General features: G+C 40.0%; 1 protein-coding gene across 1 annotated transcript in view; it reads left to right on the forward strand.

Moving 5' to 3' along the window:
- Positions 1 to 18,062, forward strand: part of IGF2BP3 (insulin like growth factor 2 mRNA binding protein 3) — a 116,189-nt gene that overhangs the window by 59,539 nt on the left and 38,588 nt on the right. Inside the window, exons 5-6 of the mRNA XM_082045701.1 lie at positions 13,226 to 13,277; positions 13,371 to 13,434. Coding sequence (XP_081901827.1) covers positions 13,226 to 13,277; positions 13,371 to 13,434 — 116 coding nt within the window. The remainder of the gene's footprint in view (positions 1 to 13,225; positions 13,278 to 13,370; positions 13,435 to 18,062) is intronic.

Raw genomic sequence — 18,062 nt, forward strand, 5'->3', positions numbered from 1 at the left:
TTCTAACCCAGCCTCTGGCACTGGCAGCAGCTCTTCTAGTGTTGTTGTCTCTGCTGCCAGGGATGTTGTGATGTCCTGGAGGGGCCAAGATGGCAGCCTCTTTGTCTGAACCTCTCAAACCCATTTAAAGTCAAAAACCTTAAAAAATGTTGGTAAAAGGTCCCCAAAGCAGTGGACTTACCTTTTAAAGTAAAACAAAAATCCTCAGCTTCTTCTCACACCTTGCAGTTCCTAGCACTAAGTCTGTAGGAAGATGTTGTTAGTGGAGCTTCGAGGAGCTGTGCTGGAAGGTTTTAAAATTTAAACCTGTTCTTCAGGTTTAATGTCCATATTTTATTTAGAGCTACTGACACATCCTCATTGCTTATTGGGAAGTTTACTTCTAGCTTCATGTGGGGAAAGGGCGGTTTGGGTTCTCGTGTTTGTTTTCTCGGCATTTCGAGTATTTCTCATCTCCTCTGGGATGCCGTGCTGTATGCGTCTTGTGTTTGTTATTCATAATTTAAGAAGCTATCTTTATAGTAGGTAGAACATGTGCAATGGGCCCATCTTTATTCAGCCAGTTGTTGTCTGAAGAGCATCCTGGAGTGTCTCTGTGCTGAGCACAGCTCTGCCATGTTTTGTCAGAGGCTCTTGTCTGTCATGCTTCTAGCTTTTTTTTCCTCTCCTTTTGGGTATCTGCATGTGATGCAAATAGTGTTTTGTGTCTCATGCTTTCTGTCTTCCAGGCTTTTTGTAGGTGGTTGTTTTCATATGCTGAGCTGTTTCCACCTCACTGAAAATGAGCACTGGTGTATGTATATGGCCGTATTTGGTTATTAAGAGAATGCGTATTAGTTGATTTGTGAGGCTTTTGCTACTGCTTGTCTCCGTATCTCTCATTTATGTTTGTTCTTCATTCCCTTACACACAGAAGTTGCTCTTGCATGATCACCAACCTGGGATCCTGATCCTCCTATCTGTTCCCTTCTCTGACCAGGTTGTGATACAGCTTGCCCCTAAGTGCTGTTGTCTGGATTTTTTTGGAGAACTTGCTTTCATGATGTCCCTTACTTTTTAGGAGCAACCCCAGTCCTTATTACTTCCACAGTAATTGGTCAATTCCCCAATAACCTTTCCTACATGGTGCAGATCCAGTTCCCTGTGAAATCCTGGATGCTCCCACCTCACTCTTCATCCCCATTCCCAGAAGACCAGGCAGTGGTTAGGCCATTGGTCCCTGGGTTGCTGTGACCCCCTGCCTCCCAGATGGGCTACTCTTCCTTCAGCACTTGAGCTGCCTGTTCTCCATTTCTAGGGCCAAGCAGTAAGGAGAGGCCCGCTCCAGGCTTTTGGAGCAGGTCAGGCTGACTGGGGACAACTGTGAATTTCAACCAAAATATCAGATGGATGTGTCCATTTGATGCACTTGTCCATCCTGTGCCCTGACTTCCCCAAGTGGCTGTTGCACTCATTGACTACACCTTGCAAGCTCTTTGAGGCAAGGGCCATCCTGGTTTGTTGCTGCTTTTGTTATGCACAGCCGCTGTTTAATGCAAGAGGTGTGTGCTGCTAATGGTTTGAAATAAATTTTCCCTCGTTCTAGCAGTCCTCAACTACTGCGCTCTGCGTCTTGCTATGCTCAGCTCTGAATAGCACAAGTTTAATTCTCATCCAGATGCCATGAGCTGGGATTTAAGAGCTGTGGCTCCCTAAATATTCAGCAGGCGAATAACCAAGATTTCTTATCTCCTCTTACACCACCTCCTCTTTCTTCTCATGTCAATAGCAAAGCAATGAAGTACTCTTTCCCTCTGTGCCTGAAAATCTAGTTCCCCTTCTGTTGGGCTGAGTATTTTGCTATGAATCAGTGAAAAATCAGAATGAAGTGTACATTCATACAGGCATATACTGGGGATTTACACTCCCACTTCCCTTATTTTAAACAGTGCTGACTTTTTAAATGTCAAAAAATTTAAATTTTAAGCCTCTTAAAGAGAATGAGTTGTTTTGACAAGAGGAGGTAGTTTATTGTATAGTTAGTTGTATGCCATTTACCAGTTTCACACTTCTTGGTGCCCTGAAGTATTGTTCACCTTTACTATTAATTTATTACAACTACAGATGTTTTTGATTCATGTTTAGGGGAATATTGCTGCAGAGAGTTAAAGTACTTGGAGTGGAGGATAGCTCATGGAACTACTTATGGAGCAGCAGTGAAACAGGATGGGAACCACTTATCTGATTACTGGCAGTGCCTTTTTCAGAGCATAAAAGAGAAGTTGCATTGAAATTGAGTGTCCAGGTTTCTGGAAAACAAGTGTCTCAGTCTAGCAACTGGTGTTATCAAACTGTTCAGATGCTTGCACAAGGGTGACTTTGCAAAGAACAGCTCTAATGGCTTTTTTAGTTGCTAAAGCCTGATGTCTTGAGCAGAGTAGGCTCTTTAGTCGAATTGAAAACTTGGCTATAAAATAAGGCAGAGACTTATGTCTAAACTTTCCTGTGTGGCCATTGGAGCCAGTTAGAATAGAGAAGACCTCTGCTGTGCTGTATTTCATTTATAGAATGGAATCATAGATTCTTTTTGGTTGGAAAAGACCTCTAAGATTGTTGAGTCCAACCATTAACGTAACGCTGCCAAGTCTACCTCTAAACTATGTCCCTAAACCTCATCCGTGTGTCTTCTAAATACCTCCAGAGATGGTGACTCCACCACTTCCCTGGGCAGCCTGTTCACTTCACTGCAACCTCCTTGTTCTTTTTGTGATTTTCATAAGTAGACCTGAGAATCAGCAGACAATTTAATGATCTTCCAGGCAAGCAATTCTCTTTGAATAAAAGGACAACAAACAACCCAAAACCATATATCATCCATATTAATTGGTGGTCCCTCTTTCCCTCTATGAATCCTGGTGCTTGTGAGGAATAAGGGTATTTAAGTTTTCAGGCCTGTGCAACTATAGGATATTAATTACTGCAAAGCTTGTGGAATGATGTAAACTGCCTCCTTGGTGACTGCATCTATTTTCTTTGTAAGAGGGAAAACATTCTAATTTTATTAATAGTGAGACTGTACAATAAACTTCAGAATTGGAGAGCTTGCTGGTGACTGAACACATCCTGCAAGGCTGAGAATGGAAAACTCTTCTACCTTTCTTTGTAGAAGGCTCTGAAAGCAAGTAGATGGAAGCAGAGATTGGTCTTGAACCACATTAGTGGTGTAGTTAACTCATTTAACTATCGCCGTTTTCCTTGAATTGTTCCAGTCATTGTACTTGTCATTCGATTTCTCCTTCAAAATTGACACTTAAAAGTAATTTATAGTCTGCAAGATGTCAGCTAACACTCAGCATTCACACTCTGAATTGTTTTGTTTGGGTATATATAGGTCAAATAGTATTAGCATAGTGCATCTCTTGGAATCTTAATTTCTAGTTTAGAAAATCACATTCAGAAGTTTGTGGGATTTTTTGGAAACATCCTCCTAAACTTTACCTCTCAGATTAGTGCATCAGTTGGCCATAATGCTTGGATATTTTATACTACATTTGGAAATCTCATAGATCTGAGTAAATGTGTGTTAAACAGAATTTCTCGTTAACTTTTTTTGATAACTTGGTTTTGAGTGTTTTAAATATGTATATTTTTATTTTTATGACTATCTGAATGATGAGGTAACTGCTAGATAAAGTGCTTTACCACAGAAATTTTCTACACTCAGAATTCCTGTGATTCCCCTTTGCTCCAAGATTCATGTTTCTGCAACTTTGGCAGCACTTAATTGTTGTACTTTGCAAAGGTATCATCTCTGTAGAGACCTTTACTGTAGATTTTATTTTTATTCAGTTCTGCAGCTCAAGGTAATTCAGATACCTGAAGGTGGTGTTCTTGCTTTACCTGGAACTCTCCTCCTTGCTGTAGACTGTATATGATGTGTATTTTTGTCTGACCCCAGGCTTGAATTCTTGAATCCCACTAAAACCTTCTCTACTTCTTTTAGCACCCAGTCCCCAGAGCAGGAACTAGATAAAGTTGTCCCCTTTCCTCCCCTTGGCCTGAGAATAGCCATACAAAACAGGAGAGGTGGATTGAGAACAAGTCTGCTCTAGCTGTTGGGATGACTTTAGCAAGTTCAGGTGTAGCTGTAACAACCCCCCAAGTGAATGAGCTGCCCTGTGTGCTGTGACACTGCTGCTGACACTCTGCGTTCAGGTACAGGATTTTTGCCATGCTGGCAAAATAACTGGGAGGGAGGGAAGTAGGTAACATACACCCACAGCTTGAGGGGAAGTTTCATATGAGAATATCCAACAACCCAGCCCATGTGTCTGTAAGTCTCTGTAAAGGCAGATGACAATTCCTTCTCGTCAGTAGTCTCTTGTGCTTCAGAGACTCGTTGTTTAGAGGTCAAATCTCTTAAATGTCTGGTCCACAGCAGTGCTGTCCCTTAGTAGGACTGCCAGTAAGCCAAAGGCATGGTATGCACTTATGGATGACCAATTTGAAGAAAGGGAAGGGGGATCCTGTAATTATAACTCAAGTAAAATGCTTCAATCTTTTTATAGTTTTTCCTAGTTATAAAGAGATCTAAGATATTCATGAAGTGGTTGTTAAGGACTTATCTTTTTTTCCTGAAAGCTTGTCATCTTGAGTCTTGTGCACAATAGAGGGAACATCTCGGATGTGATCTCCATCTGAGTTCTAATATACTTTATTTTTATCTGTGCTAATCTGTGAACTAAATCCATTTTGCGCGATTTTCCTCTGTGATTCCCTCTATCGTTTTTAGATAGTTATAAGCAGATCCTAGAGGAAGTGCTTAATGTTAGAATGTGGGACAATCTTCCCAGGAAAGGTTTCTCTGGTATCAAGCACTGACTTGGCTCTGTTTCTGCAATGCCTCAGCACACCTGTACCAGAAAGAACATTTTTTTCATGCATGTGGACTCTTCATGAAGTTATACCCGTGTTCATGTTGAGAGATTTCTTGGAACTTGTAATTGTTGATTGGTTCCAAAAGGTGATTCAAAAAATTGATTTTTTTAGTCTGACAGATTTGTTATATTTGCAGATTTCCAACTTCACAGAGGCGCTTTTTTTCTTTTTTTTTCTTTTTAATAGCTACAGAAAATAGCTTTCAAAAGTGCCTTTCACACTCACATGTGCGTACACACACAGGGAAAAGTGTATAGGAGAAATACAGTTATCCCTGATAAATCTTCCAATTAAACAGAACACATTTTCTGTAATGATATTGAGTTAATGAAATTGGGAGGTTGAGGGGGGAAAGGAAAAATGTAACCATTTCCTTTCTGGTTTTCGTGGCACTGAGCGGGACGTTGCAGGTTGTGTGGTGGGGCTGAGCCGCAGCCTTTCTGACAGAGCCCAGCGCTGGATGCCTCCACAGGAAGGTGTCGAAACTGCCAATAAAGCACCAATTGTATTTCAATAATAGTGCTGTGAGTAAAGCAGAAAATTCCTCCTTTATCCCAGCATATTTTCCAATCATTCTTTAAAAATTTGCCGGCTCCCTTGCTTTTGTGTAGTCTGTCATTTAATCAAAGTTGGGCAACGGATGCTTGCTGGATAGTAATGCTTTTAGAGGTTTGCTGTGTGTGTGTTGTGTTTTTTTTCCTCCCCTTTGGCAAACTACAAATGAGACCGCGGAAGCGGCGGAGAGTGTTTCTAGTTAAACTATCCGCCTCGATGCGAGAGGAGGCAGATGAACACGAGCGAGTGTTGCTGCTACTTCCCACCACGTTTCACAACACCCATCTGCCAGCCCGGCATGTGATCCTTCCCTCACGCCAAGCCGCAGAAATGTCCTGGTAGCCCGTCTGCCTGAGGAGGAGGAAGAGGGGGCCCCAGCAGTGCCCACGAGGAGACCCTGGGAACAGGGATTAGCTCTGTAAAACAGCAGTTGCTGCCTTTAAGGGCTGATCTGTGTGATGGTGCTTTTTAATCCTCTAGAAGTAAGGATGGGTAGTGAATTGGGAGTGTTTGAGTTAGTGTTAACCTGGTTCATAAACTCTGACACTATCTGAAACTGCTCTTGAATTTACAACTTTAGGGTGAGGAGAAGGGAGATTAATGAAGTATTGTAACAGATATTGTGTGGTGCTTAATTGCATTCAGATAATGTCACACAAATACTTATTTCTCTATTTTCAAACTCATTTTCATTTAATTTAGATGAAGCAAGAATAGAAGCTGCCAATTTGGCCATCTCTACATGATTCGTTATTTCGTAATACCTGTATCATATTCCCTCTCACTCGTTTCCAAACTGAATTATCCTGCTTCCTTTAATCTTTTTGTAAAGGAGGCCACCCATGCATCTAATAAGGGGTTTCTTTAACCTTTCTATAAACATTTCTCAAGTACTTATTTTTTAAGCCTTTGAAACCATTTAATGCCATTTGTCAGCCTTGATGCTATGATTTTTATTTTTTTTATCTTTTTTATCCCATACCTCAGTGTAACGCACACTAATCTTTCCTCCCTATCACACATTCAAGAGACTATTTCCAGCTCGGGGTGTAATGTGGGAACATGAAAGTACACGAGACTTTTTGTCTGCTCCATTCAGTACCTGGGCCAGCTTTGTAGCCCAAAAATTTCTTTTGAAACTTCTTCTATTTTCAGAGCTTCACTAGAGTACTTTCTTAGTAAATTTTCCTAATATGAAATATTATTTTTAAAAAAGAGGGAGAGGTAGCTCTGATGCTGATCTTAATCTGTAATGATTTACCAAGTTGCTCACACTTGTTGGGTTCCTCTTAATTTTTTCTTTAGAAGCTAACCTTCTTCCATCTGTAAATTATGCTAATTATAATGTGTGATTATTTTTTTTTTTGGTAGATTTAAGGCAGGTCCTTTTAAATGTTGTTCTTGAATACTACTGTGATTTTAAGGCATTTAGTCCTCTCTTTCCATTACCTTTTTATTCTATATACATCAAGGCGGGGTGTGTGTGTATGTATATATATATAGAGAGAGAGATAGATATAGATATATATCTATATATATATATATAGAGAGAGAGAGAGAGAGAGACAGAGAGATACACATACATATATACAAAAATTTAAATGGTCCAGCAGTATTATCTGGAAATACTTATAATAACATGTGGTATGTGGAGTTAATTGCAATAGTTGTAGTCATGGTTGCTTGTGAATACTCTACCTGAAGCCTATTTTCAGTTACTTTCCATCTTGGTCTTAATTTGAAACACTAAAGTTGAAACAGTTCACATCATCTCTTCCTTAGTTTTTTAACTGAGCATTTCGTGTGTTCCATAATGAGAATGAGGTAAATAGAGACCCAGTGTTTGTTCTTGGCGTTGTAGGGAGGGACATTGGCTTGGGCCAGAGTGTGGTTCTGCTGTCAGCTATAACAAGTCCAGTGTGTGTAGTGAAGATGACTTGTCTGTAAGAGTTGTGCCCCAGTTGCTCACCACACACTTTCTTAATTTTGCAGCAAGTCAAGGACTTTCAGGAAGACAAACCCCTTTGGTTAGGGGGAGTCAAAGGCTGCCATGGCAAATGGAATTCTACGTGTTCTGGTCTCTGGTGCTGGGCAAACTATTTAAGTAGAAGTTGCCAGTAGTTGCTAACAGTGTGCTTTGTCTTCAGTTTGTCTTGTGACAAGCATCAGGTCTGTCTCTTGCAGAAGTGTCGTATTCTCCTTGCTACCAAAAGTGGCTTTGAAGCTGCACTTTGAACACACAGACATGCTGAGCGCTGTGGAAAACCAAGCCCTCGGTGTCCAAATTGGTCACTCAATTAGTAGTTGCTTTGACAATTTTGGCTTTGTTCTCTGTGGTTCAGCTTTACATTCTTAAAACCCTGGTAATGCCACCTAAACAGAATTGTATTATAGGGTAAACTTATTAATAGTTTTGAACATTTGGATATAACTGTAAGTTCCCAGGAGAAGAATTCACTCCAGGGTTTGTATGGGATGTGGTAAATAAGCCAGAGTTATTGTTTTCAGGCGCTGCCTTTCTGGTGTGTGCAAACAATGACTTCAGCAGCTTCCAGACTTATTTTTCTGATTCTTCCAGACTATGGTCATGGTTTCATGAGACAGTAAACTGGGTATTGGAGGGCCTACAAGATGAAAAACACCATCACCACATGTTGCAATGCATTGAGCCATTGCAAACTGGTGTTGCCTATTCATATGCCTTCATAAGGTTTTGGAGGAACAACTTTGTCCCAGCAGAATATGTGCTGGTTTGGGTACTCTACATCCATGCTGCTCTGCCTTTACAAGTCACCAACATGCTCTGACCTTCTTTTTGGTAAAAAAATGGGTGAATTTGTTGTGCCTGGGCTCTGGCTGGTTGGCAGTGGGCCTGGACAGGCTGCCTGGGATGGGAGATGTGCTGGATGACCTGCCACTGAGCTCACCCATCCACCATGGCCTCCACACAGGTGTTACAGTGTCATCCAGTGACATCTTTCAAAAATTACTGCTTCCTCAGGGATTTATTAGGGGCTGCTTCATATTTATTTTTCCTTGTAAAGCCATGATAGCCAGGCCCCTTGTTTGGGATGCAATTTTTACCAGCAAAAGATTAAGCCAAACTGAAGGCACTTTCAAAAGCCTCTTTGCCCTTGTCAGTCATTGGCAGGTGGTGGGCCTGCAGCAGAAACGGTGGCTCTGCTGAGGTCCTGTTTTACACATTGAAGTCACAAACTGCTAGCCCTGCTTGTGCTGTGCTGCAAATCTTAGCACACCAGGGCCTGGTGAGTGTCACATCAGGCTAGTTGTGCTACATAAATATAATTAATCAGAAATTGCCTTTTTTTGGGTAGACTTAAATATACCAACAGAGTACTTCAAGTGTGCAGATGGCATTAGTGGATCAGACAGGCTTGACATCTGGAGTAATATAAGAGTTGCTCTGCACTCCTACCCTGCCCTTTCCTTACCTGACTCTTTTGTTTCCTTTTACCCTGTTTCTCCTCTTTTAAATCAAAAAGCCACTTGCACCAACAACTTCTTTACTTTCCTCATGTTGTTGCCTTTTTTTTTTTTTAATTCTTCCTTTCTTGTTAAATCACTTGAAACACTCAGACTCTGAGACCAGAAATTTCCGTGTGGTCTCCTACTGAATGACCATAATCCTCCTGTCTCTTTTTCTGCCTCCACTATCTTGTGGTTTCAATTGTGTTGTCTAATTTTAACTCCCAGTCAACATGATGGGTGTCATGGAAGCAAAGGTGGTGGTTTAATGGATTTGCTCTGCATGTGTGGAGAAAATAACCTCAGGTTCTACCGCTGTGAAGTTCCCATCGCTAAGTGTGTGTGTGAGGAAGAAACAATATGGATAACTGCTTATAGACCAGATGTCTTGAGACTAATTTGCTCATGGTGTAGGGCAGAAATCCTATAGCACCATAAGATGATGTGTATGAAGTAATCTGTTCTGAAAGTGTAGGAAACAACTGCTCTGGTTTGTTCAAAGGTGCTACTTCTAAACCTGTGAAATCTGCTTTGAAAACCAGGATATTTTAGTGTGTGCTTCAAGCTTTTGGCTCTACTGAAGAGTAATGTCTCGTTGCTTCTATTTTCCTTCGTAAAGCAGCCTCGATTTGTGGGGCTTGGTGTAGGGTAATGCTGTTTATAATGAAGTCAGAATTGGCTTTTAGAGCCTGATGAATGAAAGTCCACAGTATAAGACTGCAGCTTTTTGTGAGAGAGACATCTGTGCTATAACAAGAGCAGGAGACCCAATTTAGACAACTGCTAGAAGGAGCGCTCAAGAGAAGGAAAGACTTTTTTTTTTTCTAGCTTAGATTAAATATTTGTACAAATAAACTTTTCTTTTCAGCTGCTCATCAGAATTGCTGCTGCACCACCAACTTGGCTTTGAATTTTGTTCTGATTGCCCAACAAGGCTGTACACGAAGAGTGTTACGGAAGAGCAGCTTAAACAAAACATGTTTGTTTTGCAGCAGAACTAGAGGCTTTGGGCTAGAGAGAAAAAATTTGGGGAGAGGGAAAAGACAGTGCAAAGAGAAATATGAACAAATGAAAGATGTGAATAGAAACTGGCTGTTGCAGTAAATACTTGGGAAGCAAGAAACACATGCAAGAGTTGAGTTCTGTGTTTTGAAAGCGAGTTACGATAGAGAATCTGGCTTTGAATACGTTTGCAATGACTTCTCCCAAGTGCATCAGCTGGTTCACTTAAGTGTTCTCCCCGTAAGAAGGTGGCTCCTCACATGCATACATCAGCAACTGCTCCTGATACTTTTTTACTAGTGCATTTTAAACACAGCCTGGTTAAAAGGCTGCCCCTGTGGTGTTGATCTTGTTTAAAACCTTGCTGCGTGAGACTGATGGTGATGAAAATACAAGTGTCTACTGAGGACAGCGCTGTGGAGAGCAAGTGATTTTGACCCAAGATGATTGTTTCTCATTTCAGTTAAAGAAAGGTCCAATCCTTTGAGGAAATTTCTCACAAATCTGTTTGGTAAAGCAACTCTCTGAAGAATACGGGAACTAAAATCACTTGGATTAAAGCCCAGACAGACACAGTCTCTGACTGAGATGGCTCAGAAGAGGATTAAGGAGCAGCCTAAGTGGACAACTCCCGGTGAAGAGGAGTGGGTTGCTAAATAGGCCATTCTGGCTATTCCTCAGCATTAATGCCAAAGGAACTTTTTGGTCCCTAGGCTCCTTGGAGAAGTTGCAAGGCTAATGTGTTGAGAGGTCTATGATGGCTGATCAGAAAGACACTGAAAGTTAGTAGCTTTTAGAGAGAGTCTTTGTCTTTAAAAAGTTGTGTGAATTCAGCTTTAAAGCATTATTTTTCTTGGTGAAGCTGATGACTTTAATATGTGTGTCTTCATGTAAAGGTGTCCTTATCCCAGAACATCAATTTAATATGGAAATATCTTACAAAATATTGGTTAATTTTTATCCAGCAAAGTCTTGTGGTACCTCTGGAATTCCAGCTTTGCTCTTTTCCTATATGATTAAAGATGACAATGAAATTCTGTGATTATTTTATTATTTTTTTTTTAAAGTGATGCAGCTTTGGAGCAGAGTGGACATGAGCCGGTGGTCTGCACGATTCACATGTAAACAAAATTTGTAGTAACTACCTAAAGACATTAGGTCACATTGTAGTATAGGCTGCTGTGTAATACAGCATGACTGTTGACTTTTTATAGGGACAAGAAATTGCTTTATCAGACTTATGAACTCATTGGTATCCTGTTTTGAGTAAACATTTCAGAATCGGTCTCTGAACCAGTGACTTGCCGTTGCTTTTCTTGTTCTAAAACTCTAATCCCACCCGAGATTCTGTTCACCTGCTGAGATCAGTGGAGGCACAATTACCACTTAAGGTGTCTGGGGAAGACGACTTTCCTCTAACCATGTGGAAATGCGGCCACAGGCCTGCAAGGCCTCGCAACTATCCCTCTGTGCCAATGTTTCAATTATCTTAACAGGATCTTTTACAGCCTTTATTTTAATCCCCTGGAGCATATCTACTTTGGTAATATTTAGTGAATTTCAGAGCAAACTTTTCCTTAGTTTCAAATTGTCAGATTTGAGGTGTGGCAGAAAAATTATTTTTTAGGGGATTGAAAAGGCAAACTCTCAAACTAGGCTGATCTCTACTTGTAGGAGAAGTCAATTAACAACTTGTCTATGAAAACAAAACGGTTGCCAAGAAAACTTACTAGATCCTATACAAGAAGGATGGGGGGATTCTGCAGTTAGAAGTAGTAACACATAGCTCAAACTTGGTGAGCAGTGCATTACCTTTTAAATACCTGGCTTGAAATATTACCTTTGAAATGTCTGTGTGCAATTTCAATTTTAATAGGTGGTAAAGACTGGAAATTATGCTGATGTATGCTGTCATTAAACTTGGGCAGATAAACTGCGATTTCTCTTCAATGTCTTTTATATTGTAGTAAAAATATACTGTACATTAGTAAATTATAATTTGGAATTCTTAATGAGGATTTAGACTTTGAATTTTACCCTTTTATGGACTGCGATTTTGTGCACACTCAGTTGCTGGTTATAGCAAGTGGAGGTGGACTGCAACGGAAAGCTGCACTGATGTGTTTTTATGTCGACTGCTTCCCTTCTGTCTCTGCTTCCTCGTTTCCTTCCTCTCCTGAAAGGGTTTCTTTCCTCCCTTGCATTCTGACATTTTGCCATAAGAGACTAATGAGAGCGCAGAATGGCACTTCAGTCACAGAAGAGTTTGCAAGTTTACCTTTTCACTCAGTGGTGTAAATGGTGAACTCTTCCAGCATGATTTTAATTCTTGAGACAAAACACTAGGATGCAACAAACCACAACGATATACTTGTGTTCTGTACTAGTTACTGCCACGGTTCCTGTTTTCTGCAACATTATTTCTCACCATGTGAATTTTAGAAGTGATACAACTGTGGGTATTTCAATATTTTAACTGGAATATTCTGACACCTTGATTTTCCTGAAAGTCTTATTGTTTCCTGCCCCTTCTCCATCCTCCATTTGACTAGAATAAATTATGCCAAATAAAACTTTGTTCAGATTTCTTTTGCCCCTTGTCATATGCTTTCATCTATTCCTCCTTAGCTTTCTGCCAATTTGTGAAGATACTGTTGCGAGTGGTTCTGCTGGAATGGGTTTTTGGGAAAACTGTCAAAATATTTGCAGCTCCTGGTGTGCTGGTTTGTCTGGTTAACTTTTCCGTGTAGATAAACCCTACTAAATAAGAGAATAAGATATTTTTATGTACTATCTATGTTTATTGGTGGGGGGAAACCAGAAAAAGCAATGGAAATATATATATATATATATATATATATATATATGTATAAAATATGTATGCTTGGGTTACATGGAAAAATTCCAGATTTGCTGCTCTTTAATTCTTCCTGCTTCTGCTTATAGCCCAATATGAGAACAGGGAATTTGAAGGTTTATTTTCAAAGCTTGATACAGTGCAGTGTGATTTTTTTTTTTTTGGAGTTATGTTCCGCATTTTCAGATTCATGAGGTTTTAAACACAGGTTTTCTATGGTGAGAAAGAAAACCAGCAATGTGTGTTTGTTCTTCCCCAAATAATTAACATTTCTACCTTATTGGAGCAGATGTCTTGAATGCTATGTTCTGATAAAATTATTACAAACCTTAGTGTTTTCACAGGCTTTTTTTGTTTTGTTAATCTGCTTTGAAATTGAGATCTGTTATTTCTCTTCCCTCTTGATAGGTGCTGGATAGTTTGTTAGCTCAGTATGGAACAGTGGAGAACTGTGAGCAAGGTATGGCTCTGCTCTCAAATTGCTTTCAAATTTGTAGTGGGAAGTGAGTGCTCACTGAACTTAACCTTTTTTTCATCCCATTTTCCTCTCTAGTGAACACTGACACGGAGACTGCAGTTGTAAATGTAACATACGGCAATAAGGACCAGGCCAGACAGTAAGTACCTTATTTACTTGTTACTGTCATTTAACTTTTATTTTGGAATTCATGTTGTTGCGATTTTTATATACAACTTTGCTTCTGATTAATTTATCATTAAAACGATCATGTAAACATTAACCCTTAAGAAACTCTCTTGGTCTTCCCTTTGCCAAGTCTTGTGTGCATTACCTTAATTTGCCTTTTTTTTTTGTCATCAACTTGCCCTGCGCTTTGATTAAAAATAAATTCATAATTTTGAATGCTGAAAATTGGGGTAAAATAATTTGTCCAGAGAGGGTAGAAAGTCAGTGATTTACCAGTGACAAAAGATGGAGGTTATTGCTTAATTATTTTAGCTATGTTTTAAAAAAAGCTTTGTGATGTCCTTTTACAGTGACTTTTCTCTCTTCTGGTGAGCAGCTGCGTTCTTCTCCTATTTGATTCTGTTGTTTTGCCATGACTTTAAGATTTATTTTTTTTTTAAATCAGAAAATTTAATGTTGTTTTCAAACACACAGAAAAATCATAATCCAAATACCTAAAATAAATTAATCAGGCTTTTTGAACTTTAGGCCACATTTTATGCTTACTTGTCTCTTCAGTAGTTGATAACTTTGAATCTAGATATTGAAGTTTAAAAACATAATGCTTTACTTAATGGTTGTATATACTTTTCCTTTAAACAGCCATATTACATATTATGGCATAAGTTTAATTTTATTTTTCCACCATGGGTAGAAAAATGAGTTGTGTGTTCCTTAATTTTTAATCTGGTGACATAAACGTTTTTCCCTCTTTCTAGCTGTAGCAGGTTAAACAAAACCAAATCAAGGGAAGAGCCTACAGTGATCTCTTCATTTTAACTTTGAAATTTCTGCCACCTTGTGGCTGACTAAAATCAGTGGTTAAGATGCAGAGTATGCTTATGGTATGCATTAATTCAAAATTACAAATGAAATAATATTTGTACATATAATTAAGTAATTACAACTTCTGTGTGACTTGAATGCAACACATGTATTTAATCTTTCCAAGTGTTAGGTTACTTGTTAGTATATTCTAAACAAATGTGATGGGAAACTTGTGTCAGTGGTGTCTCCTTTGTACACTGAAGCTGAAGGATACACTGCTGTTCTTGAATTCACTGTTTAACTTTTCTCGAAACCTGAATCATTAAGGTTCTTCTTCAGGTTCTTCTGTTGTTTTTAATTCTATTGTGCAGTAGTTAAGAAAAATGTTGAATTTCTAATTCTGAAGAAACCTACGGTGCAATGTTAAAAATTTATGCTAAATGTGCCCGTTCCTTCTTTAACAATGTAAGAAGGAAGTACCTAAAATACTGTGGAAAGAAGCATGATGCATACTTCAGAGCTGTCTGTCATCTGTGATTTGGCTTCCTGGACTTCTGCGCTCTCTTCTAAAGTTGAAAACAGCAACATTTTCCCTCCTCAGACTGTACGTGTAAAATTTTAAGTTCAGTCCTGAGGAAATGCTGAGATAAGCCAAGACTGTAAGAGCATCTGAAATAAAATACTGTTTTGCATGAGAAATTTAATGACAATAACTAAAAACATCTTGAGTTGGAAGCAGGTTTGAAGCATAAATGTTGGTGGAGTGCCTGAAGAGATACAAGTTGAATGATGACATAGAGTTTGGTTGTCTTTAACGGGTAAAGTGAGTGAGGAAGCCTTGCTTTGCTTTTGTGAATGATTTTATACAGACACAGGCCTCAGGATGTGGCCTTGCAACTATATAGAAACCTCTTAGAGGAAGAAGTGGCTGGACTGAGGCTTTTCTAGGAAAAAACTGTGAGGAATTGCACTGAAGAATCACTGTAGGCCCTGTGCCTGTGGCTCTTCTGCAGTGATGGGGGTGGTGTGTCAGTTGAATGGCTTCCCCAGCCGTGACCTTGCTTCTTGGAACTGGCTGTGGTGGACAGCAGGTCTGTGGAGGGGGTGGTACACAAGTGCTGAGAGCCGATAAAAGGCAGCTTTGGTCAGCCTGTGCAGTACCAGGAGTAACAACAACTGACTTTATGAAAAGCTGTTTAGAGTTGTTGAGAATCATGCAGCTGATAACAAGATTTGTATTTTGTAATTTAGCTGTTTAAGGTAAATTATGCTCCTAGCCGTGACTTTCAGAGCAAACACTGACATCAAATTTTCTATGCCACTGCATACAGTGGTTCCCCAGTTCTAATTGTGTATTTTCTGCACTTTTTGCAACGCACGTACTAACCACACAGTTAGTGCTGGCTGAGAGAACATGCAAAGTTGGCCACTTTCCCACTGGATAGACTATATGGCATTGCTGTGCCTGTTGGAGTGTGCACTGGCAACACTGTGCAAAGGTGCTGTAACACAATCTGGAGATATTTTTGATAAGCAGTTCTAAACAAGTGTGGTATGCATTGCTCGGAGGATGTTACTTTTGAACAAAACTTTTGGTTCCACCCAGCTGGGGAACTGAGCCTTCTTCTGTCTTGCAAGTCTAATTGTTGAGGCAGAGACTTTTTTTTTTTTTCCTCTAGGCTGGTACTGCAGTTGCGGAATATTCAATACAGGGCTGTATCCAAAATTAACTTGGAAACTGAAATTGGTGAGGAAAGCTGCAGTGCTTCTGAGAAACAAGTCTTGGATGGAACACGCAGCACCCAAATTCTGAGGCGTGCACAGTTACTGACTTCTAGTTGGAATGGAGGTCTATGGCTTTGGCGTGTTGTAGTGATGCCTCTTTCCTAGTTGGACAGGCATGAGGCTGTCTTGACAGAAAAAGCAGGATGCTGCTTCTCATCTTTGTGTGGTCAGAGCGGGGGAGCCAGGTGGCGAAGCCCGATAGGTTTGTGGAGAGGTGTAGAGCAAGCAGAGAGCTGTGCACGGGCCTACAGGAACCACCCTTTGCTCACTGGGATGTGGGTAGCAAGAAGGCTGGGACTGCCAAGGCACGTATGTGACCCTATCCCTCTCCTCTCTTGGGAAGAGGAAGGTGTTGTTCCAAGTAGGAAACTGCTGTGGCCACCATCCTACTCAGAAACTGGAGAGGGCCTTCCAAAGCTCGTGCACGCTACTGTGGCACACGTAACTACTAAACATCATGGTGGGTTATGGAGTATCTGGAAGAGGGGAGTTCAGAGGGTCAGAAGTAGAGCCTGGAGCCCATGGCTCAGCCTGAACAACCCGACCAGCTGCACATAGGTAGCTTGTGACCTGCTTATCAAAGGGCCCCATGTCCCCTCCCAATATTGATCCCTGGCTGCAACCAGCACGATGTGCTGACTGCGTCCTTGTGATGTGCTGCCATCTAAGTTATGGCTGTTATCTTGAAAAGTTACACCACCTCCTCTTTCCCTCCCCAAAATGTTCCAGTGTGTAGGAGTCTAATGCATGCTACAGGATTTAGCTCTACCCAGGATTTTGGAAGGGAAATTTTGTGCAAGGTTGGTCTCATATATACGGAGTGGGTGTGTATTCTTTTTAGTATGGGGCTGGGTGGGTTTTTTAAATCTTATTTTTTAGCTCAGGAATGAAGTATGTCTGTTGATTGCGTCTCATAACTGATGGTGTATTTTATATGCAGGCTGTGATGTGAGGAGTTCAGCATCTGCATCTTTGCAGATATTAGTAGGAATATAAGGAGGTACATTATTTAAGTGTTCAGACACTAGTGATCACTTTTTAATTAGAATACTTGCAAAAAATATTTTTTTTAACATTTTCAATAAAGCACAATGCTCTGTATGTGTGTAGACACAAGATATATCCTTGATGAATAAGAGTTGACATAACTAATACTTTTACCTGCCATCATGGGTCGGGGCTAATGTTGCCATAGGAACGATAATACTGAAAATTCAGTGGTGTATGATTATAAGCTTAGATTTATTTTTTTGTTTTTATTTTCAGAAATACTAATGAAAACTCTATTTTAATGGGAAAAAAAATCATTATGCCAAAGAAAAATTGCCATGTATATCTGTCTTCTCAGTATGCAAATGTCTGCTCAGGGAGGATAAAAGAAAGGTGGTGTACATATAAACTGCATGTGGGAGTGAAATATGTTCTCCATCTAGTGCTTAGTGTCATCATGCTATCAATGGATGAATGATTTCCAGCACAAGACTTGGTGCTTTTACTGGATTCATTTATCTAGGATGCTTAACCTCTACTAGCATCAGAAGGGAGAAGGCTGGGCAAACATCCTCTCTTAGGGAGCTCATGAGAGAACGGTGGTGAGATGTCATTTTGATGGGAAAAATTCAGGTGACTAATTCACAAAATATTCATCTGAATATTTCATTTTTATGTAGGGACCCTCTTCTGAGCAGGTGTCATGTGAACATAAGCTAGGCTGTTATACATCTTAGCAGAGTATAAGTAGTACTTGCTGTAGTCTCTTAATTTGTTTTCTAAAAAAAATTCTGAACTACACTATGAGATTCCTGTGGACCGGCTCTTGTGGGTATATGAAACAGAAGCATTTTCAATTTCCACTAAATATTGAATATTAAAGAAGATTTTAAGGTGGAGGGCACCACTTAATGAGGAAATGTACTGATTTTTTTTTTCTCCATCTTTGTCCTCATGAAGTGACTAAGACTTTTTAGCCCTTGCACAAAAGATGGTTTGTGGGTTGTTTCAGTGAGT

The sequence above is a fragment of the Streptopelia decaocto genome, assembly GCF_964273445.1.
Source record: "Streptopelia decaocto genome assembly, chromosome: 2".
NCBI classification, from domain to species: Eukaryota; Metazoa; Chordata; class Aves; order Columbiformes; family Columbidae; genus Streptopelia; species Streptopelia decaocto.